This window comes from Balaenoptera borealis, assembly GCF_965194805.1.
Source record: "Balaenoptera borealis genome assembly, chromosome: 14".
Classification (NCBI taxonomy): Eukaryota; Metazoa; Chordata; class Mammalia; order Artiodactyla; family Balaenopteridae; genus Balaenoptera; species Balaenoptera borealis.
Genome location: NC_138875.1, coordinates 70,553,244 through 70,577,965, shown reverse-complemented (window position 1 = coordinate 70,577,965; position 24,722 = coordinate 70,553,244). Strand labels below are relative to the sequence as shown.

Genomic DNA, 24,722 nt, shown 5'->3' with positions numbered 1-24,722 from the left:
GTGTGAAGGAGTAATTTAGGATGTTAAATTATGCTCGAGGGCATTTTTGGGAGAACTTTTTTTGCCATCATGATGGTCACAGGGGGTGCCAGATTCCAGATGCGGAAGCTTGTGGTAAAGCCAGGGTGAGGACCACAGAGAGAAGTGCCAGTGCCTGAGTAAGAGGGAAGTTGTGCAAGGAGTGTGGCTGACTGTGGGCCAGTGGAGGGAGGCGCATGGGGGCTGGCCTAGGTCAGTGGATGGTGACCCTGGAAGCACATTATAATGACCTGGGGAGCTTCAAAAAAATCTGCCCCCAGATCCCAGCCCCACCTGATTAAATCAGCATCTCTGTGGGGAGACATTTAGGCACCTGTGTGTTGTGGCTAAAGATCTGCAAGTGATGCCAATGTAAAGTAGGCATGGGACAGAACTTGGCCAGCAGTGAGGTTGCTCCTTCTTGCTTAATTGCACTTGACTTGGTACAATGAAAACACACACACACACACACACACACACACAGAGGTACATATATATAGACGCATACACACGTAAAAATCCTGGTCAGCACTGTAATTTTAAACAAACCAAATCTAGCATATATGTTGTCAGGTATCACTGTGACTCTTGGGGACATGTTGTTTCAGCCGTGTGCGGAAGACAATTGCAATGGTATTGTAACCTTAGGCTAATCTCTAGGGCTTATGCACAGTGCTTGACTTTTTTCTTTTTCTCCCTTCCTTCCTTCCTTCCTTCCTTCCTTCCTTCCTTCCTTCCTAGGGCTTTGGGTCGGCGTCCCTGTCATTTACCCTGTCATCATCTAGATCTGGTTTCCTTTGACTAAAATTAGTTATCTGTGAACGCTTTCTTTCTTTGAGGGCCTCTCTTGGCCAGTCTCTTGGCTGGGGGCATCAGCAAAAGGTTGAGAGGGTTCTTCTTATGCCTTTTCAAGAGTTTGCCTACAGATTATGTCATGAAACGGGGGACCCCGAAAGGCTTTTTCTAGAAGTTTCTTTCTCAGGGATTTGCTCCAGTGGAGGGTAGGTCATGGTTCTCAATGAGGCATCTTCTTGTTGATGCCTGAGTCCCAGCCCCATGTTCCCAATGTGAGCTGGTCACTTAAGAGAAAAAGCATGATAAGGTTTGGTGATGGGGCTTCCCTCTCTGTGTATAAGAAACAAACAAACAAACGAAACTGAAAAGAGAAAAATCCAACCCCTTTCAGAAGATCCAACCCTTCCCTGTCCCTGGGTGGCCCTTAGCCCATCACCCAGTGTCACCTCCAGGGAAAAGCCTGACTAAGACTCTGGTCCTAAGAAAACCCTACGCTGAGAAGGAACTTGGGTGCAGCTGCTCGCATGGAAGGAGCTAGACTAGGGATGACAAGGCAGGCCTCTGTGAAAATCTTCCAAGGAGCTACGGAGAAAAAAACAGAAAGATTCCTCATTTGCATCAAGAGTAAACTTCCTGTCCTGTTAAACAATGAGGCATTCAAAAATCCGCCTGAGTAAAAGTCCCCTGATGCAATGAGAGGGTGAGCAATTTCATGTCAGACTGTTGTTATGGGATTTATACATGTCCTAGCCGGGCTTGAGGTGAACCTCAGAGCCAAAAACAATAGCCCTAAACCCCACATGCACAGAAAGCTCATTCCAGTGGAGTTTCCTTAAGAGAGAGCACAGCAGACTTTTCACAAACAAAATGACTTCAAAGGCAGGCTTGCATCACCTGACTCCCCCAGCTTGACACTTCCCTTTAGGCCAGACCTGGCCCTTCTGTTTCTTGGTTTACTTTATGAGGTTCTCACACACACACACACGTTGCAAAGCAATTATCTGAGCTCGCAGGCCAACAGGAAAGTAATTGTAATTGAGTACTTCCTTTGTCAATTGCAGACCCGGCCACTGCAGTGGGGATGGGAGAGCAGGCAGCTCAGCACCCAGTGACATGGCAACCCCTCCCCCCAAGGCATTCAGAGTGAATTCCCCGGGGAGCAGGATGCCAGGGGGATGGGGGAATGGGGGGAATTTTCTTACATCACTTGACTGCGCTTGCTTTCACTCCCCAAATCCTGAGTCATGACTAAAGCCGGATTGCCTCGGGTCTCTGGCTGAAACCAGAGGTTACAGATTTGGAAACCTGACTCCCTCAGCTGACTCTTGTTCAGTTCATCAGAGGAAATGTGTATTATTTTACTTGCCCCTCTTCAGGCTGAAGTGCCTTCTAATTGAGGGGATTACGTGAGGAAAGTGGCTCTGTAGTGGCTTAGTAAGCCGATGCCAGGCTAGTGAACGATATTTGACGTTGGGTGAGTTTACAAAAAGGGCAGTCTCTCTGTTTGTTTAAATGGAGATTAAGTGAAAGGAAAAGTTTTTCTTTCCCATCCCAAGACAAATGTGAAACACATGTTTTCCCTTTTGACTTTGTAGTACAAGGCTCAAACAGTGCGCCCCAGCACCCCCTCAGCTGTGAGTTTTCAAGCATTGCAGAATGTTTCCTCTCTTTGGTGGCCAAAGCCAATATGAGCCTTTATATTTCCAGACAGTGGAGCTAATGGTGATGACCCAGTTGATTCCAGGTAATTGTGTGTGGGGTGTTCCTGGGCAATTTACCGGTAGGCAGGATGAGAAGATGTAGTACAGGTGATCCCGGGAACTGGGTTCAAGTCATAGCTATGCCTTTGCCCAGGTGACCTCACTAAAGCTCAGTTTCCTCACCTGCAAAATGAAATTGGTTGAACTTGAAATGTCTCGGGTAATTTCCAACTCTGGAAAGACCGTTGGTTTAGGTTGGTTTTTCCTGTATGTGGGAGACATTCCTAGTTGAGGGCACCCTTAGCGTGGGCTCGGGGCAGCGTGGGAGACCTCAGTCAAGGAGCCTGCGCTGCCACCGTGCACGTGACTCACCATGACCTTGAACAACTCACTGGCCCTCTTTGTGAATCCTTCTCCTTATCTGAGAGAGGAGGTTTGATGGTCTTGCCCCTGACAGAGCAGTTCAGATATGAGACAAGCCTGAATGAGACAAGGGTGTAGTTTGAGTTCCTTGGACTAAATGGATCATTCATCTCAGAAGATAAGTTTTTTTTTAAAAAAAATGCTAGTCCCCAAATATTTTTTGGATTATCTCAAGAATAAAGCAATGAAAATCTGTATTCTTTACTCTTGGCTTTCCTTAAATGGCTACTGGTTCAGGGAGTGCATGCATCAAATGACCAATAAGGGCTGTGAAAATCAGGATTTCTTCCTCCTGTGTTGGCCAAAGCCATGTTCCTTGCTTTTATCATGTTGCTAATCCGCTCAGAAACCTGTTTCTACTCTGCTCAGAAACCTTCGAGATTCCCTTTTCTTCCAGGATTCAGTCCAAACCGACATTCAGTTCCCATTATGATCTGGCTTCAGCTTGCATTATCTACCACCTCTTCTACCTAAAATCCTAGAATTCATTAGAATCTCTGCAATGATGCCAGAATCACCCCTGTAAATGTCTCCTCACAAGTGGGCAGCCAGTCTCTGCTTGGACACAGTGGCGGGGAGAAGCCTCTGATCCTGAAAACAATCTGGCCTTTTTCAAATCATTCCTAATCATTAGAAACTTCTCCCCTATGTTGAATCAGAATTTGCCTCGTGGTAAATCCCAACCACCCATCGCTCCTATAGGAGCTACTCCAGTTCAACTTCATTCCTCTTTCTCAATGTTTGAAGACAGCTGTCATGCCACCCCTGAGAAATCTCTTTTCCAGACTTAACAACTGTGGTGTCCTTAACAGATTTTCATTGACTTGGTTTTTGGATTCCTAAATGTCGTTGTCCTTACCTTCCCCTGGGCATGCTTCAAATGGTCAGTGTCTCTTAAAAAAAAAAAAAAAGTGACCCTTTGAACTAAACACAATGTTCTAAATGTGCACTGGTTGGTGGAGCTAGTATCTCCTTTGTTTCTGTAATAGTCAGGTTAGGTGAGAGATACAATAGTAGTTCAGTGGCTTAAAGAATATAGAATGTTTTTTCTCTCTCAAGTACCTACCTGAGGTGATTGATGCAGGTTAGCAAGTGGCCCTGCTCTCTGCAGTCATTCAGGGACCCAGGCCCCTTGAGCTGGGGCTCCGCTATTCCATGGGGTCTTCTGGTCCAAGCTGGATGGCTACCAAGTCCCAGATGCAACCAGGAGGAAGAAAGAACAGAGAGTGAGGAGGGGGTGTGTCCACCTCTTAAGAGCCCAGCTCCCAACAGAGACCACTTGTTAGCATCTCATTGGTGAGAACTCCGTCCCGTGGCCATACTCAACTGCGAAGGAGGCTGGGAAACATGATACAGCGTGTCGGCATGCATCACCACGGAGGAAAGCGAGAATGGATCTTGGTAGCCATGAATATGGACAAGGCTCACTGGGCTTTCAATTCTGGGAACACACCAAGCTCCTTCCGTGGTCAGGGCCAGTGCACTCCCTGTCCTGCCTGGAATGTTCCATTTCCCTGTCTCCTCTTCCCCTTCATATGGCCTCGGCCTCAATGCTACTTCCCCAGAGAGGCCTGCCCTGACCACGCAGGAAAAGTAAGCGCATCCCTCACCACATTCTTTCCGACCTTCATTTGTGTGCTGCTAGGCCCCTGTCACAAGTTTCAGCGATTTTTTTGTGTGTGTGTTTACTTCTTTCCCCTAGTAAACTACAGCCTGCATGAGGGCAGGGACTCCACCCGTCTTGTCCTCCTGTGTTCACTGCCCAGCCCAGTGCCTGACACATACTGGGGGGCTAAATAAGGATTTGTTGAATCAGAGAATACATAGAGACTAGATGCTTCTTAAATACAGTCTTTTCTTCGAAGTGCGTTGCACCGTTAGGTCACTAGCGGTGAACCAAAAGCCCTATGTCTCTTCTTGCATCAACTGTTGCTGAGACATATTTCTCCATCTGCTTCTTAAGAAGTTGATTTTTTGACGATGGAGGCAGCATTTTACCCTTTATATCTATTGTATTTCAGCTGCTTGTTTTTGGCATCATTCTAGTCCCCAAAGACCTTTTTTTGATATATCAACGAATACATTTATTTTCCCCTTCCGGTATTATATTATCTGAAATTCTGATAGATGCAGCCTGTGTGTTTCCTTATGCCACTGTCAAACATTGATGGAGATGGAAAAAAGGGCCAAACATGGAGCCCCTGTCAGTTACCAGAGTCTGTCCTCCATCCGACCATCAATCCATCACCAGCTGCCTTTGGGAATGAATGTTTTCTCATACAAACCATGCTCTTGACTAGCATCTCATTGAGCCCAACTATGTCAGGTGCCTGCTGAAATGAGACACACATTAGAACTCAGGGCCTTCTGTTCCTTTCCTGCACAGGACCATAGAAACTTCCAGCCAATGGCAAGAATCCCTTTGACAACACCCTCTAGTTTACCAGTCTAGTAATCTTATAAAAAACAGGAAATGACTAGTTCTTAGTGAATCCATGCTTAGTGATTCCTAACAATTACTGTTCTCTCATAAGTGTTTACAAACCTTTAATTCTTAATTTCTTCTGAAACGTTTCCAGGATCTAACCTTTCCAGAAACCCTGCCACATCGGTCCATTTTCTGTCCCCAAATGTACCTCTATCCTCATACCTCTGTAGGAAAGGTTTTTCCTGCCTGACTCTGAGTATCCAGACCTCTACCTCCCCTCAAGAGCTAGCTGGAAGGGGGCCCCCTCCGTGGCGCTGTCCCTCCACATTCCAGGCCTCTCTGTGCTCTGGGTCCTTGTGGAATTCGTTAACCGCATCCCTCCTCAGGGCTTGCTGCTACCACCTGGGCAGACTTTCAGACCTTCCTCTCATGATGCTCAGCCTGGCCTTGCACCAAACCCTCTCCCAATGAGGTGTGTGGATTGAGTTGACCACTGAAACCAGCATCCACTTATGCCCAGAGACTAGCCCATCAGTGGAACTTCAGCCTGAGCTGTGATCTAGGGCTGGCTGGTCTTCCAGTGTGTTTGGAAATCTTTTTATTTTAGGTTGTTTTTTTTTTTTTTTGGTGAAAGAAAAATTTGGTAAAGTATTGATATACTGTAAAGTCCCAAGGAAGCTATAGACTTATTGGATCATTGATTAAGGGACACCAATCTGGTTGATGGAACATTCTGGGAAATCAAGATAGGTAGTGACAGATGATCAAACTACAACATTTACAACATCCTGAATGTTGCAGCGGCAAAGGAGACGAATCAAAGTTCAGAGCAACGTGCAAAATATTTCAGAAGTGTTTAATCATCTTTCAGAAACATATTTAGATTTACAAAAGATTTCCAGTAGGGTTTCTTTCACTACCTTTGTAGATTTATTTTCTTAATTTTTAAAAATTAATTAATTATTTAAAATTAATTAATTAATTAAATTTTGGCTTTGCTGGGTCTTCGTTGGTGTGCACGGGCTTTCTCTAGTTGCGGCGAGCGGGGGGGGCTATTCTTCTTGCAGTGCACAGGCTTCTTATTGTGGTGGCTTCTCTTGTTGTGGAGCACAGGCTCTAGGTGAGCGGGCTTCAATAGTTGTGGCTCGCGGGCTCTAGAGCGCAGGCTCAGTAGTTGTGGCGCACGGGCTTAGCTGCTCCACGGCATGTGGGATCTTTCCGGACCAGGGCTTGAACCCATGTCCCCTGCATTGGCAGTCGGATTCTTAACCACTGTGCCACCAGGGAAGCCCTACCTTTGTAGATTTAAAACAACTTAATTTCCGTATAACTTTGGAAGAAAAAGTCAGTGTTATAAAGTGAAATCCACCTGTTTAACTTCCCCCCGAGCAGCATCAGAATCTGGCCGAGGTGCTGATGCGACATCACACAATATTTGGGGGGAAAAGTTAGGTCTTTTAGATCATTGAGTCCAATTCCTCCCAACTGCAATTGAAAATCTTGTACCCTGCAAGGGAGGGGACTCAGAAGGGAATGATTCTGCCACTCCACTCACAAAAGGAGCCCCCCCTCCCGCCTTCCTAGTCCCCCGGGGGCCTGCCACTTCCTTCAGACCAAAGAGAAACTTTCTTCTCTATCGAAATGCCGATGACTCTCATTGTAAAAACCCTCTCTGCTGCTTGCTTTCCAAGCCTTAATAAATCTCAGATTAGTGTGAAAACCACCCAGGCACTGACTGTCCACATTTCCCAATGAGCTGTCTGGAGGTGGCTTCTTCTTCATGAGTAACTTCCCCAAATGTTTGGGAAATTGCTCGACACCGTGAACTTATGACCACCATGTGAACTCAGGGCAGGGAGAGAAAACTCACCCCAGTGTCAGTCCTGACCTCCCCCTGTTTCTTTTTCCCCTCCTTCCTTGCTCTCCCTTCTTGCTCAAGGCAATTCAGGCCCCTTTTCTCCACTAAGAATGGAATTTGGGTTCCCAGCTGTCGCCAAGGACTTACGTACGACTCATGGATTTTCAGCTTTGCCCTTTCCTATAACTTCTCCGCAATTGGTTGTTCAGCTTAGGCTGAAGTTCCAGTGAAGGGCTAGTCTCTGGGCATAAGTGGATGCAGGCTTTCAGTGGTCAACTCAATCTGCACACCTTGTTGGGAGAGGGTTTCGCGCAAGGTCAGGCTGAGCATCACGAGAGGAAGGTCCGAAAGTCTGCCCAGGCGTCAGGAAGCCTATTTTCCAGTGATCTCTACCCCGTGCTTCACGACCTTCATCCATATCCCTAGGAAGCTGCAATGCTACAGCGGTTCTTGCAAAAGACCACATTAGAGTTTTCCATCTTAATGCTTTCCCTGGCCTTCACTTCATGTGCGCTCAGGACCACTGTCACTGTTTCCAGAGTTACTTTCCAGCGTCCACTTTGCCCTCCCTCGTTTCCTCTGGGGCGAGCCTCCATGACCCGAGGGCCTCTGTCACCCCCTCATCAGGTGTTAGTTAGGCGGAGGCATGAGCAGGTGCTGACGCAGAACTTCACAGCAACATCAAAAGGCAGCACCTTGGGAGTGACTGTGAGAGAGGACCGTTCTGGGGGTGGCTGAAGGCACACAATTAAAGCAGTTGGGTGACCTTAATGTCCAGAACCCCCATCCAGAAGCCAGCTGATTTGTACATGTGTCCTCCCATCCACAAAATGGTAAATGAAATCTGTTGGAGGACAGAGAAAATTTTGATTCCTTTTTTTTAAATTGTGGTAAAATATACATAACATAAAATTTTACTCTCTTGACCCTTTTTAAGTGTACAGTTCTGTGGCAGTAAGCACATTCACAATTGTTGTGCGACCATCATCAGCATCCATCTCCAGAACTTTTTCATCTTCTCCAGCTAAAACTGTACCCATTAAACTATGACTCCCATTCCTCTCTCCCAAAGCCCCTGAAAATTACCATTTACTTTCTGACTGTGATTTTGACTGCTCTAAGTACCTCATATAAGTGGAATCATACAGTAAGTGTCCTTTTGTGACTGGCTTGGTTCACTTAGCATAGTGTCCTCAAGGTTCATCCCTGTTGTAGTGTGTGTCAAAATTTCCTTCCTTTTTAAGGCTGAATAATATTCCATTGTATGTGTATACCACCTTTTGTTTATCCATCCATTGTTGTCTGATTCTGGTCTTTTTTAAAATAGTGAAGTTTGTATTTTAACAATTGAAGAGTTGGAGAGTCGGTGGAGTACGGTGGGAAAAGCATTGAACTGGACATCAGGAAACCTGGGTCTCAGTTCTGGCTCTGCAGCTAGTGGCCTAGGAATGACGGCTCCTGCCGAAGTGGGTTGGAGCAGCCCCCGAGTCAGAACCGGCTGGGCTACCTGGGAGGATTGCAGACTCCTTGGATCTGGTCTCTGGGAGTGGAGTCTGAGAATCTGTATTTCTGAAAAGCTCCCCAGGTGTTTTTCTGTATTCAAGTTTGACAGCCACTGCTCTGGGCCTCATTCTTCCATCTGGGCTAGACCACAGATTTTTCGAACAGGGCTGCACCCTTGCTCAGAAGAAAGCCAGGGTTTCATAGAGGGACAGTGGGGACTCCCAGGTGGACGGGTGCAAGGCGCACAGCTAAGGGGAAATTCAGGGCAGGTTCCCACCTCTACTTGCTTAATCTCTTTTGCCTCTAAGTGTCTACAGAATTCTTAAAAGCAAATTTAAAACCAATAGGATCAATATTAAAAACCACTTCTATTGAAGTTAAATGAATTAACTAAATGTGTTTTTGAAATTACTGTTGAGTTTTTTTTTTAATATTAATTAATTTATTTTATTTATCTTGGTTGTGTTGGGTCTTCGTTTCTGTGCGAGGGCTTTCTCTAGTTGCGGCAAGTGGGGGCCACTCCTCATCGCGGTGCGCGGGCCTCTCACTATCGCGGCCTCTCTTGTTGCGGAGCCCAGGCCCCAGATGCGCAGGCTCAGTAATTGTGGCTCACGGGCCCAGCCGCTCCGCGGCATGTGGGATCTTCCCAGACCGGGGCACGAACCCGTGTCCTCTGCATTGGCAGGCAGACTCTCAACCACTGCGCCACCAGGGAAGCCCTACTGTTGAGTTTTAAACATGATTGTTTTATAAACTTAATTGGTTTTGAGTTCTCTTTGGGTTTGTTTGTTTTTTAAATTTATTTATTTTATTATTTATTTCTGGCTGCGTTGGGTCTTCGTTGCTGCGTGTGGGCTTTCTCTAGTTGCAGTGAGCCGGGGCTACTCTTCGTTGCGGTGCACGGGCTTCTCATTATGGTGGATTCTCTTGTTGTGGAGCACGGGCTCTAGGCACACGGGCTTCAGTAGTTGTGGCACATGGGCTCAGTAGTTCTGGCTCATGGGCTCTAGAGCGCAGGCTCAGTAGTTGTGGTGCATGGGCTTAGTTGCTCCGCGGCATGTGGAATCTTCCCGGACCAGGGTTACAACCCGTGTCCCCTGAATTGGCAGGTGGATTCTTAACCACTGTGCCACCAGGGAAGCGTGTTCTTTGGGATTTAACATAAGGTTGTTTTAATTTAATTTTAAGCTCTGGCAAAAGGTTTCCATAGAGCTTTGAATGTCCCTCCTGCCACGCTGCTGACAGGCCTCTTCTGTAAATGGGTGTTTAGTACGTACATTTAGTGTCACACGTGCACTGTAGAATGCATATTTTGGTCCATATGTCATAATTCTGCCTAGTCTCAATATTTCTGATTCTCGATTTTAAAACATGATTGTAGACCTTTACGCAAAGTCAGTGTCTGACATCTGTTCTCTCATCTTGGCTCCGTCTGGGCCTCATTTGCTCTCAGACAAGTCCCTTAACCTCTTTGTAGGGGACCCCTTTCTGTGGGCATTTTCCTCCCCTCCTAGCCCCTCACCTCACTGCCACAGGGTCAGGAGAATGGGCCTCTGTGTGGTGTGATTCCCACCCTTCCCAGTCATTGTGGTCCACACTCCCCCCTCCCCGACTCAGCTGGGCCATCAGACCCTCTCCCGGGAGGACCAGTGCCTGGATCCAAGGGGCAACCTCTCAGCCTCCCTATGTAGCTAGGCCTGTGACTGTTGACCTTGGACCATGGGCAGCCATCTTTGGCCAATGGACTGGGTATCAGAAAGAGCCATTATGAAGAGAGAGAAGAATGGGTTGTATGTGTGGAAAGAAGCAGAAACAAGACCCCAGTAACCTTGGGTTTCTAAAGGTTTTGCAGTTTCTAAGTCTAATCCTTTTGCAACCTCTGACTATAAGCCTTGGGTTCCACCCCTGCATAGGTATAGCAAACTCTCCAATTTTTTTTTTTTTTTTTTTTTTTTTTTGCTTAAACTAACTCAGGATGGGTTTTGCCACTTACAATTGTAGAGTTATAACTAATATATCGTGTAAAATGTGAGTCCAATCCATAGGAGTATTATAAGAATAGATTGAGATATTTGTATGACTATGCCATAAAAGTATTATTATTATTATTTTTTTGGCTGCGTTGGGTCGTTGTTGCTGTGCGCGGGCTTTCTCAAGTTGCGGTGAGCGGGGGCTACCCTTCATTGCTGTGTGCGGGCTTTTCTCTAGTTGCAGAGCGAGCAGGGGCTACTCTTCGTTGCGGTATGCGGGCTTCTCATTGCGGTGGCTTCTCTTGTTGCAGAGCACGGGCTCTAGGCTCGTGGGCTCAGTAGTTGTGGCTCACGGGCTCTAGAGTGCAGGCTCAGTAGTTGTGGTGCATGGGCTTAGTTGCTCCGTGGCATGTGGGATCTTCCCAGACCAGGGCTCGAACCCGTGTCCCCTGCATTGGCAGGCGGGTTCTTAACCACTGCGCCACCAGGGAAGCCCCACCATAGAAGTATTAACACTAATTTATCTTGTAATAGTATTATCATATGAGCCCACCCCCCCTTTTCATTTAGATTAAAAAATACTATATTCACTGGCTAGACTTAATATTCCAAAGTTACTCTTTTATTTGGGATAAGGCATTGAAGGCTGAGTGGATTTTGAGATGCAAAGAAAAGGGTGGGCATTTTGAAATGCAAATATTTTCAAGTAAGAGTAACATACTTAAAATAATTGACCACCTTATGTATTTCAGGAAAGGTGCCAGGGTGAATATTCACCCCTCTCTTGCTTGCCTAGCCCCAGAGAGTTACGAGCAAGCAAGGGGTGGGCGGCCAGGCGGTTACAGTGTGCTCTAGGTGCCAGGATGAGAAGAAGGAGAGGACAGGGCCACAGGGGAAGGCATCTGACCCAACTCAGGAAGATTTCCTAGAGGAAATGATGCTTAAACTAAAGAATGAATAGAAATGAGGAGAGACCACTGGGAGAGAGTGTTGTAGGCAAACAGCCTGCTCAGAGCCCTGGAGGAAGAGGAGAGCGTGGCACATGCCCGCCGGGCGCTGAGCACCGGGATGCTGGTGAGGGGGGCAAGGGCTGAGCGTGCAGGGCACACGGGCTGCGCTGGGGAGTCTGGACTTGACTCTGAGGCCCTGGGGAGCCGCTGGAGGTTTTAGGTAGGATAAATCTGTTCATACTCATTCTAGGGAAGGATTCTTTTAGCCAGGGTGGAGGGTGTGTGGTGGGGTCATGTCTGGAGGCAGAGAGACTGGTCAAAGGGCCGCTACTGTAAACTGGGTGAGAGAGGACGGTGCCCTGAGATTTCCTTTAGGAGAGAAAGAAGGGTTGAGGGGAAGAGAAGGAATTCAGTTGACTTACATGACATTCTGAATGATTTCACTTGATCCTCACTTGTAAAGAACTGTTATCTGCATTTTACAGGTGACATTCGTGGGTGAGTGCTGAGTTACTTGCCCAAACACACACAGCCAGCAAGTGGTCCCCGGGCAGTTTGGGGTGTTAGAATATTATACCATTGCCAGCGTGTAGTCTCTTAGCACAAATTGCCCCCCTTGTAGGGCTTGGAGAGATGAGATGCAGAGTAAGTGGGTTTAATTGTGGGAGAAAAGGTCTAGGTTCAAGGCCCAAGTGGTTACCCAGGAGGGCAGGCCTGCTGTGGTGTTGCCTCAGGGAGTCCTGGGAGAATGGGAGGCGGCCGGGGTCATAGGAGAGGAGCCTTCAGGATGGGGTAGAGGGTCACCAAGACCAGACGTTGACCGTTTAACAGAGTCATTTAACTGATCAGTGTGCCTTAGAGAAAGACAGCCTTCGACTGCAGTGAAGGCCCTATATTGAGCTGGACAAGGTGTGGACCAAGGAGATGGAGGGTGGGGGAGAGCAAGGCCAGCATGCACGTCTTGCAACCCTCAGACCCAGGTTCTACGTGAGTGGTGTGATCGGGGCAGCCGACACAACCTCTCCGGGCTGTGGGCAGTTGTCGTTACCCACCTCACGAGACAGATATGAAAATTCAAAGAAATGATATACGTTAGAGGCACTCTGTAAATCCTACGTAAAGGTGAGTTCTGTGTTGTCCTGCGTTGTGGTTATTGTCTGCTCAGGTCCTCTCCAGAGACAGGCTGTTAGTCTGGTCCTCACCACTCACTTCTCCCCAGATCAACCCCTCCCTTGAAGGAGGCTCTATGGGATCTGGGAGAAGTGGTGACCCTCCATCCTTAGCAGGTTGTTGGTTAGAAGAGCTGATTAGTTTAGTCCCAATGCCTTGTCATTCCCCCGGGGATTAGAAGACTCAGACAGAAAGAAGTTTTCAAAACACTTGCAACAGAAAAAAAAACAGATTTGACCTTAGTTTTAGGGTCAAAGAAAAATTTCTTTTGATCCATCTGGCTGCCCGGTATTGCATCTTAAATTTCAGACAGCTCCTGCCTCAGCAGCTCCAAGGGGACCTAGGACCAGTGACTATGGGTAAAAGGTAATTTAAAGGGAAGACGGGGCGGGGTGGGGGGGTGGATTTAGGGGCTCAAGTTAGTGAGTTCCAGTTTCCAGAAAAAGCCAAGTTTGACTTAGCAGTCGAGATACTCACCTGATTTTCTGGTAGCACAACTCAAGTTAGAACGGTGGACAGGAAGCTTGGAAGAGTAATTCCGTTGTATGCAAACTCCAGAAGGTACTTATTGTGGAAATTTATGTGCATATGAAAGTAATTCCCAGAGAGGGCCCTCTGAAAAGCTTGGCCCTCGGCCCAGCTCTCCACTGCCTCACCTGCAAATGGGTAAAACAGCTCAAGGAAAGAGTGAGGATTGATGCAACTGTGTTTCTAATGACTCGATGACTCGTATTTTTCAGAAACTGGGGTCATTCTTTGACTTCCCCTTTTGTATATGGTTTTCTGTTTCTGCTGCTTTAACTAGTGCTAGAAATTCAATTAACAAGGAGGAAAAAAAAGAGAAACAGTCTTTTCAAGCCAATTTCCTTGTGCTCCCCAGAGGTTTTGAGGTTAGGTCGGCAGGCACATAGCTGTGCTGTTTACCTCCCTGGCTGTTGACGGGATGGCATGTGACTTGGCCCAAAGCTGTCACCGGTCGTAGCAATGACCACTACTGTCTTGGCTTCAGAGACTGTTCTTCAGTGTCTTGGCGTATAATACCAGTTTTTAATAACAGTTTTGTTTACCAGGTAAATGGTTCTTTTGAACATTTATTATTATTTTTGCAACACCTGTCAAAGAGAAAGCAGCCCTGCCAGGGTGTGATTAGTGGCCACTGTGCTGTTTCAGGGACTTCAGGTTTCCTGTTGACTAGCCTACATTTTTCTTTGCACCCAGACTCACTCCCCCTGCCCCGCCCTTAAGGAAACTGAACAATATGAAGTGGACATAACATGAAATGCTTTGAAGGGGAAAAGTCACGCTATGTTTCTAGACACAACACATTTTTTCAGGTCACTTAAAAGAAACCATTCTGCGCCCATTTTCAGGGAAGCTCTTTGAATTTAGGGAAATAAGGCCTCTACTAAATCAGCAGCCCCCTACTCCACCCCACAAATCATAAATAAGTGCTTCCAAACTTGGCTGGGCTGGTATTTACAAAGTAGACTAAGACAATTGTTTGTGCAATCAAAGTAATATCTTTCTATGGAAGAATGTTCGTAAGGTATAGCTAATTGAAAGAGAGAGGGGGGTAGATGAGAAAGTCCACTAAATTAAATGCTTTTGTACACACACACAAACATAAATACACATACACAAAGAAAATACACAAAAATGGGTGGTGGGACTATGGGTAATTTTTTTTCTTCTTTATGTTTTTCTTATTTTTCTAAACTTTACCATAAGCAGGTACTTATACTCATTGTACAGCATGGTTATTGAAAGCACAGACTTTGGAGCCAGGCTGCCTGGTTCGAGTCCTGGCCCTACCACTTCCTGTGGTGACATTAAGCAAATGACTTGATTTCTCTGTGCTTCATTTTCCTGATCTGTAAAATGGGGATAAGGATTGTACCTATTTCATAGGGTTGTTATAAGAACTAAAGAGTTTATGTGTGTAAAGTGCTTAGAAAATGTCTAGCACATGGTAAGCACTTTTGTTAAATGAAGAAAACAATAATTTTTAATTTACTCAAATCGTGGTTAATTTTCTCTGGAATGCTCTTGGCCATACTTCTATGGCATTCATATTTTATGATACGTGTTGCTGAAGAGAGGATACATACATCCCTATGCCCATGTTTTGTGCTCAACTAATGCAGTTAGGGTGGACGCATGGCATTTGTTGGGTGGCTAAAATTCTTAATTTGCCAGGTCATGACAAAGAGCAGGGCTTTCTCAAGGGTATACTGTGACCTCCCTCCACCCCCCACCCCCAATTTGGTCATAGCTGAATTACAGCAAGACTAATTCTCTTCTAAACCACAAGTTATACTATCACAGTCTGGTTGGTGACGTTCACAGAACTGGAAGGATCCTTGACCTTTGGTAAATTATGCCCCCTTGCCCAGGTTGAAATGCCCTGGATAAACCTGTGTGCAGTGATGCGTGCTTCACTTCCTCACGTAGGCCTGGGAGGAGAAGAGGGAAATGAGAGCCGGCTTTGTGGTAGATAGTCAAATAATTGTGAAATTGTTAATGAGTGATAGAAGGTGAAGGATCTAATGACGAGGCAGGATGAGCTCAGAAGGATCTTTTCCCAACACTATGAGAGTATCTACACAAAAGCAGGTCCGTGAACGTATACTTGATGTTGTCTTGCAGACCAAAGTACTGAGGGGTGGAGCTCGTTTTTCATTCCATAATTAAAAAAAAAAAAAATGTGTTTGTGAGGTGTAGCCCAATAACTGACAGAAAGAAAGAAATGGAAAAAAAAATGCATAAAAGAGGGGATGCCTCCTGCTCGAGGGAGGGAGGACAGGACGGCACTGAAAACCATACAAAACCACGCTGATGCTGTTTCCTTTCAGCCAAGGGAAAAATATTCTAGAAAAAGGAAACTCCAAATCTCTTGTTTACCCAGCTGTCTGTACAAAGTGAATTATTCATGATTAAATGTGAATAATAAACCTATGCAAATATTTGTTGTATTCTCAATTTTGGGGAGGTTGGGGGAGCAGCAGGAAATAAAATCACTTTAAAGAGATTTAGTTAACTATTTTCTTTAGAAATATATCAAGAATATAGATTTTGATTGTTATTTATATACAACCTTCTCCAAAAAAAAAAAAAAAATGTTTTTTTCTTTAGGAGGTCATGTCCTATTGGAAATGACAGTCTAAAACTTTTCTCTTAGTTATTATGACTTTTATATAATTTCCTTAGAAACTAATTGTGAAAGTTCTTTTTTCTTTTTTCTGACTTTAGAGGGTTAAAAAGCTTACAGCAGAAGTTCTCTAATGGGAAACCTTAACTGACAAGTTTCCAAGTACCTGCTGCTTACTGTAAATTCTTACCTATAAATTTCAGTTATAAGTTTTTGATAAAGGGAATATTACAATAATACTGATACCTGGCAGTTTTAAGCCGTTTGTCTTTTGGTTGCAGAATTGGTTTAACAGTTTCCATCAGAACTGTTAGACTTTTAGCTAGAAGTAGGTTAGATTTTATGTCACTTGCCCATTCTAAGAAACACTTAAAATCCAAACAATAGCAAGAGAGTGAAAGGTGTTTAATCATCTTGCAACCACTAACTTTTCAAAGTCAGTTTACATAGTGTGTCACCACCATAGTCTCCTACAGAGTTTATAGCATGTAAATGACTGTTCTATGTATACCGTAATTGTAAATGAGTTTCGTTAATAATAATAATTTTAAAAAACCTTTCCCCTGGGCCCCAACCTTAAGGCTGAGTTCATTCCAAGTGAAGCCCATGTTATAGTTGACCGTAGACTAGGTTCAGATAAGTTTCACTTTTGCTCAACAGTAACCTTAATGTCTGGAGGAGGGGCCAGAGGACTGGTATGGTCTCCCCTGGCTCCTGGGGATCAGGCTTTCTCTAGAACCAGTGGTGAATGGGCTGGGCCCCCAAGGGAGCTCTCCTTTCCTCCTCCAAACTACCCCAGAGCCCAGGCAGAGGGATTCCAGGCACAAGGCCAGATTTAGCGTGAGCTGTCACCACCCCTTGCTTCTACCTCCTGGTTGTTAAAAACCCTAGGTGGGCCACCATCTGCATTTTGCAGCTAATGAAACAGAAGAAGAGAGGAGATAAATGACTTGTCCAGAAATAAAGGGAGAACCAAGACTAAGATTAAAACCCAGATGTTGCCAAATTGCTAGCCAGTTCTCCACATTACACTACCCTCCTCAGTCTACCTAGAAACCAACAAATTGGTGGTTTATCAGTAACTAGCACAATCCCTAGCACTACAGTTAATCTTCTGCCATTATCTTTTTCTTCTGCCATTGTCATTTCTGGAGATTTGGACAGTGTAAGAACAGGCCATACAGAGGAATAAGAGACTGGAAAGTCATCTAATCTACTCCCCAGGCTTTAGGCAGCACTGCATTGAAACCAATCTAGACTTCCAGAAAGGATAATTCTACCACCTTCCCTTGAATTTGAGTGCCACATAATCCATCCTAAGTCCATTATCTTTTATTCTATGTTGACTGGAGAGAACTATTTTCTTATTAAAAAAAAAAAACCACATTAAAATTGCATTTTAAGGTTAATTGGTAGTATTAATAAGTGGCAAACATAGGTCTCATATAAGAGGCGGTAATAAAGAACTTGAAATTTTTGGAAAAATATGATCTGTATTTAATAAAACCCCATCAGTGTGTGAAAATTGGTTTAATTGTTAACATTTTCACTATCCTGTTTCTCCTAGGGTCTGTAGTTACCTGAGCAAACTTGCCTCTCACTTTATAGGAACTTGTCTCAGGATTTAGATCGGTGGTTTCTTTCTCAGGCTATTACAGCTGGGGAGCTATTTCATTATGCTGGAAAGTTTTCTGAACCTTCAATGTAATTAATTCCTTTAATAGGCTCCTCTTTAGGGAAGGCCCATTAGTAGACATCACCGTGAATTAACATCTCAGTCCAGGAGGAAAGCTCTTTGGAGGCAACAGCGAAACAGATAAATCTTTGTTGAGAGATGTGACCAGGGGACTTAACCACGTTCCTTGTGGTTTCAGAATGACATGCATATTCTGGGACCCATAGATAGGCAGAGATAGTTGTCTTCTCAGTAATACCCTGACCACACCAGTTCTTTACCATAAAGAGATAGTTCTGAATGTTGTAATTTCTTAGGAGAAAGCGGTGTGGTGGGTGTGCACATTGAAGGCCAGGGAATGAAACTCTGCCCGCTGACTGACTAATGCCCATGAAGAAAGGCTACCAGCCATTTAAAGCACACTTGAAGACTGCTGGACAAATCCATTCTATATTAACCTGCGAAGGATTCTTACCCCCCTCCCTTGCTCTGGTTAAATAGTAATGAAGTCTTTCTGTTGGAGTTTGAGTATTTTCTTGATTAGTTTCACATTGCTTTGGGTTCAAAATTCTGGCTCTACTAGCTGTGTGACCTTGGGCAAGTGATTTCACTTCTCTGTATCTTAGATGTCTCATCAGAAATCGAGATAACAGCAGGACCTGCCTCCTTTGGTGTGGAAAGGATTAAATGGATGAGCACGAGTGGGTGCTTAGTAGAACGCCCAGCCCAGAGGAAGTGCCACTGATGTTGACTAATACTATGATTAGCTCTGCTGAGTGGAGATCCCACCACACCACGTAGGCCTGAAACACAGAAGCTGAAAAACTCTGACAAAGCAGAGGAGTGGGTATGTGGGCCCAGGGAGGGGCACAGCTACAAAGGAACATGAAGGAACTTCTGGGGGTGACAGAAACGCTCTATATCTTGATTGTGGTGGCAGTTACCCTGGTGTAAAACTTAAAAAAAAAACCCACTCAAACAATTCTTTCCCTGATTACCCCCTTTAATATACTAGCCCAGGCTCTGATCACTTTACATCTGGGTTGATGCAAGAGTTGCCTGGTTGATTTTCTGTCTCTGAGCTTTTTCTTCTCTAATTCCTCCTTAGTGCGCCCATGCTCACCCCCACTTCTGTGACCACATCAGTAAACGTACCTGGAACAGTGTATGTGGCTGTTTGTTTAAAAAGGAGGGAAAGAAACCAACGTGCGTATGCTAGTATGTTTACTTATTTATGCCTAAAATAGCTCTAGAAAGACATATGAGATAGTGGTTACCTTAGTCACCTATGGGGAGGAAAACTGGGGACAGGGCGGGAGGGATGTGTTTCACTATATAGCCTTTAGTTCCTTTTGAATTTTAAGTCATGTGAATAAAATTACCAAATCAAAAATAAATAAATAAAATGTAGGAAATAATAAGAACCCTGCCAAGTTCATCTATTCCTTCAACAAGTATTTACTGGGCATCCACCACTTGCCAGGCATGTATCAGGGTTAAGGTGTCCACGGCCGTGATTGAGTTTCATCAGCAGGATCCTTCATAAACTGTGCGTCACAGGCTCTGCCTGCTTGTTTAGCTTTAAAGCTTGCTTACAGGAGATAGACAGTGCACTGGTTAATTACAGTGGCCATGGCTGGCATATGATTTAGGAAAAAACAAGGTCAGGGTCAATTATGGTAGAAGGGACTTCCTTCCACATACTGAAAAGACGTAAAAAGCTGCAGAGTAGCAAGGGTATCAGATAATACCTTGTAACTAACGTGTATTGAGCATTAACTCTCTTTGTGCCAGGCATTCTTCAAAGTGCTTTACCTATATTAACTCACTTATTTCTCACGATAACTCTGCAATAGAGACACTATTATGGACCGCATTTTGCAGATGGGGAAACTGAAGTATAGAGAGAGCAAAAAACTTGCCCAGAGTCACACAGCTAGTAAGTAGGATGACCAGGGTTTGAACCCAGGCAATGTCTAACTCCAGAACCCTCAGCTTTAACAACTTCACTCTATTGCCTTCTGGGAAAAGGATTTATAAAATGTTCCTTTGCTCCCCAAATATCTCTGTTGAAATTCTACCTTTAATAACAGTGTCATAGAATTTTACACCTAGAAGAGACCTCAATATTCATTTGATTCAATTCTTATCCATAGAGCAACACCCTGGACAACTCGGCTTGAACACCTCTAGTGATGGGGAACTCATTACAGTCAGAAGCAGTCACGGATAAAAAAGTCAGAGAATAGTGGTTACTTTTATGGGGAAGAGAGGAGTGCTAGAGGTACAAAGGCAATTTCTGGAATGCTGGCAATGATCTTTTTTTTTGGCCGCGCATCTTGTGGGGTCTTATTTCCGCGACCAGGGATTGAACCTGAGCCACAGCTGAAAGCACCAAGTCCCAACCACTGGACCTCCAGGGAATTCAATGATCTATTTATTGAATGAGTGGTAGATACTTAGGTGTTTGCTCTGTGATAAATCATCAAACTGTAAAAATAAAAATAGAGATTAAAAAGAATTTTAAAAATTTTCCAAAAAAATCAAAATTCCATATAAAACTCATTCAAAAAAAGAAAGAAGCAGTCATGGGCAGCTCTAATTGCTAACGAAAACATTAAAATCCATGTGCCAGGCACCTTGCATGGGGGAGAAAGTCTTCAATATGTTGAGCCCAAACCTTCCTCTCTGCCACTTCTTCCTCCTGGGTCTGTGTGTTCTGTCTTTGGAACAACACAGATTGTGTCTGTGGTTCCTGCATTTCTAGACAGCCTCACATATATTTGAAGACAGCTATGAAGTTCTGCTTAGACTTTCTTCTTCCCTGTTTATTCAATCTCTTCTCGTATCTCATTCCCTATGTGAGATTCAGTTTTCTTATAAACAAGCTTTTGTTTTAAAGTGCAAATGTGGGAGGGCAGCGCATTAAGCTTAATCTGATGCGTCCCTTCCATCAAACTGTCTTGAGGGAAAGGAGTGGGGAGGGTGCTGAGAACAGAAGCAGTTGGGAGCATGGTTCAGGTGCCAGCCCAGGCTTGGAGAGGGTGTTCATGCAGGATCTCGGGGTAGGCAAAAAACAGCACAGGAACCCTGAGCTCCTGAGACTAAGGAAGGGGACGTGCCAAGAGCTAAAAAATAGCAAAAGTGATGAACACCTGTTGAGCACCGACTATATGCATGCTGGGCACTTAGCTTGAATTGCCTGGCTTAATCCTCACAACTGTGTCACTAGGTAGGTACCGCTATTATCCACATGTTATAGATTGAGTAATCCGAGGGCTAGAGCAGGGAAATAACCTGTCTAGAGAACGGCAGCCAGGTTCTGCAGCCAGCACCCTAGCCTTTTCCTTAACTACCTTGCTCACAGAAAGATGAAAACCTAAATTTGCCTCCTTACCCTAGAGCCGATTAGTAATTATCCAGATGGAATCCAGATGCCCCAGACTCCTCCAGCTTTCAGGAGTCCTGCGGTACCCAAGTAACAAACCCCACTCTTATACTAGGTCCCTAAGTATTTGAGTCCCCAAGGAATGGTCTGTGCCCCACCAGTCTGTCTTAGATGTTTTTGGCTCTCTGAATCTGCCTGCCTCACCACTCCTGCCACAGGGAAACCCTTGTACTGCTGAACCTCATGGCACAGTTGAGACCAGACGACACTGTTTAGTGAGACTTGTTCCCAGGGTCCCCTACTGAGCAAATCTCACAGCAATTTCCAGCCAGGTTGCAGTGATCAGTTTATCCTCCACCTTCCCCACTGTGATTCCACCACCTCCAGAGTCAGTCTCAACAACTTCGACACTCCCAGAAGGTAGACCCTATTTGCAGAGATGTAGTCACCCAAGGGGAAGTGATGTGAGCTGATTAGCATCTCATGTCTCTCCATTTCTGGATAGGATCTTGGCTTTACCATTGCAAAACCAAAAAGCCCATTAATTAAGGCCCTCCTCCTCTACAGAAACTTGCAAACTGCATAGCAAGTCTCAGCCAGGGCCTCATTACACAAACACACAATCACATTGAAAATATTACCTTTTAAAAAAAATATATATAAACTAATAATTTCTAAAGAGGATACATTTGGGACAAAGGCATTTCCTCCCTTGTTCGGAATCTAGACTCATACCGTGGGAGGACCTTGCTTTAACTCTTACAAGCACAGTGTGTTAACTCTCATTTTATCACCTGGGTCTTCCTTCTGACCGATGATGATTACAACTGAGAATTATTTTTACTATAAGAATCTGTGGAAATCTCTCAAGATCCAGTACTGTTGGGTTTGAAACCATGAATTGACAATTTTAAGACACACTGAAAATTGGCTCTAATGGTTAGTGTTATTTTAAAAAACATATACACAACTTTGAACTTGTGTGAATGTAACTGACACTGATGAACATGTCCAGTCTCTTCCTGGTAGAGGTGAGCTGGAGAATGAAAGAACCCAGATACCATAGGGACCTACAAGAAGGGAAATGAACGTGTGGTTTTGGTGCCTGGCTTCAAAGGCTAGTGGCAATCACGAACCTAACCTGTCTCTTTCCAGCTAGACCAATTTTCTGTAAAGACAGAAAAACCCCAGACAGCCAAACTTCCCCTGCAAAAATGTTAATTTAACAATGTCCCGGTTTCCAAGCTGTCTGCAGCTGATTTTTATAAGCACACTGATAACCCAGGCACCAGCAGGGTGAGGGAATGGCTAGTGTGCCAAAGCTTAGGCTCCCCAGCTTGGGGTCTAAGTCTTCCTTCTTTTCCCTGAAGTTCCAGCTCCTTGATGAACTTGTGTTTACTCATTCCATTATTATTAAGGACAGAAATGAATAGACTAGAAAAGAGATTCTTTTTTTTTTTTTTCCCCATCCCAATAAATCATCCAGTAAATAGCACTGAACAGCCTCCAATCTTGATAGCTGGTTGCACATATGAACTCTGCTGTGTAAAATCAGCTAGTTCACGTTTTCTTGGTTCTCAGATCCTCTTGATAGCAGATCTCTTTCTTTGTGTGCCCAGCCCAGGGCACAGGCCCAGCAACTTCTCTCTGCTGCCTCACACACACTGCATCAGACATACACATTCCACCTATTAGCATCCATTGCGGGAGGGGGGGTGTTAATAGAGATGGTAAACTCACTAAAAAAGTATCTAGACAGATTCAGATTCTAGACTTTGACTTAAAGGACCTGCCACCTTAGGCTAAGTTTATGAAAATTATAAATATCGATTGAGAGCTAAATTCCTCTTTTAAACAAAATGGTTCTTTCTGAGATCCAGATTGACTAATTACTCCCCACAACTAATTTGCCCTGAGAGTCAAAGCCTCCTAGAGTATTTATGAAGCTTCTTTGTGTTCAAACGCTTGGGGGGCGGGTAGGATCACTGCCTCACAAGGCCGGCCGTTTCAAATTTTTGACAACCTGTGGAGTTACAAAGTTCCTCCTTATACTGAGTCCAAATGACCTCCTATAGCTTTCACCAATTTGGTCTTGGATCTACGCTCTGGAGAGACACAAAATAAACCTAATCCTTCTACTAGACAGCTAATCTCTTTATATGATTCTCTTAAAAGAAATTGTGGTGACTCAGGCTACAATTCTATCAAGGATATAATAAACCCAATACCTTCCCCCTCCTCCTCCTTTTAGTGGCAGAGTGAGCTTATGTGAGTATACTTAACATGCTGGGAGAAGGGAAAATGCTACTCTCTGGCAGGCCCCAGTGCTACAGGCCAATTCAAGACCCCAGTTTGGAGGCTTCCTATGGGCAATCAGAAATGGATGAGAGTCTCACAAAAGGTAGTGCTGGACAGGCAGGATCCCTCAGATTTTTCTCTGTTATAACCGACAGCCTTCTGCTAGCTAAAGTGCATGTCTAGCCCCAGAGAGTCTCCTTTTAGCCTGGATCAGGGGTCCTGGGTTCTCAACCTTTTGTGTGCATTAGAACCCAGGGAGTTTTCCATAGGGCCCACCCCTTGAGATTTTGATTAGTAGAAATGAGGCAGGCCTAGTAATCTGTATTTTAAGAAGCACTCCAGGTACTGATGTCCTTTCTACACTGATCTGAATGAAGAAAAAAAAGATGAGCCAAAAAATACCTCGTATTTTGGCTTTATTTAACCAGAAAGCACACACACTTATAACATTTAACTTATTGGTCCTATCCATTTAAAGAAAATTATTAAATTTCATGTTATATAAATAATAAAAATAACACTTCGTCATTTATTATTCATCTGATACTAATCATTAAGTCTATCAAAATTCTTCCAGAATAAGGAGAGGGCTAGTAGCATCATCTGCAGGTTACAGACTGATACACTGAAGTTTTGGGAGAAGCATTTAACATGGGCCTTCAGAAGGGAGCCAGGCTCCTGCACTGCAGCCTAGTCCTGTCTCGGGCTGGCCAGCAGAACAGGGTGGAGGACCAGCTTTGAGGAACTCTACAGGGAGAGTACGTTTTGGTCCAACACTTAGCTGATCAACCTCGTGATTGAAGTTAACACAAAAATCACACCTGGATAAGCACCACCACACACGTGCTATGCAATTTTGTGGGAATTTTAATAAAGCTAAAGAGGGATTCTAGCACACAGGTTACAACAAGTTAAAACGTTTCACAGTAGTCTAAGTACCTGGGAAGTTTAATTATGCAAAGAAAACCCTCTTTCCTTTGAGAACAACAGCTTATTTCTTTTCAAAATAGCTGCTGTGGTTCTTTTACAAATATAAAGGGTGTCTCATCTCTAACTCAGCCTTGAAGTAATGCTGTCCCAAAGCAGCCCTGGTGACCTTGTTTCCTTGTGGCAAAGTGAACCCATGTCCTACCCAGTAATTTAGCACTTAGTAAACTGACTCAAAAAATTGAGCAACAAATTTAGTAAAAGGTTTTGGTGATAGGAACTTACTTTCCTACTAAGACACTTTTCATGCATATTTGTTGCAAAATAAACTTATTTTAGAATAAAAGTAGCAAAGGCATCTAACTTTCATTTTCTGTCAGGGCTGAAGACTTTCATTGGTTCGCTGACCTTCCTCTTCTTCCTGGAGCTCTCAGAACTTTGCTGACTGTACACAAAATTCATTCTTTGAAT

At 44.5% G+C, this 24,722-nt stretch overlaps 2 protein-coding genes across 2 annotated transcripts in view; one reads left to right on the top strand and one right to left on the bottom strand.

The window, feature by feature from the left end:
• LOC309611018 (uncharacterized protein) overlaps nucleotides 1-24,722 on the top strand; it is a 177,161-nt gene that overhangs the window by 7,737 nt on the left and 144,702 nt on the right. The window lies entirely within an intron of this gene.
• HORMAD2 (HORMA domain containing 2) overlaps nucleotides 721-24,722 on the bottom strand; it is a 92,816-nt gene continuing 68,814 nt past the window's right edge. Inside the window, exon 10 of the mRNA XM_082354740.1 lies at nucleotides 721-24,722. Coding sequence (XP_082210866.1) covers nucleotides 24,618-24,722 — 105 coding nt within the window. The 3' untranslated portion in view covers nucleotides 721-24,617.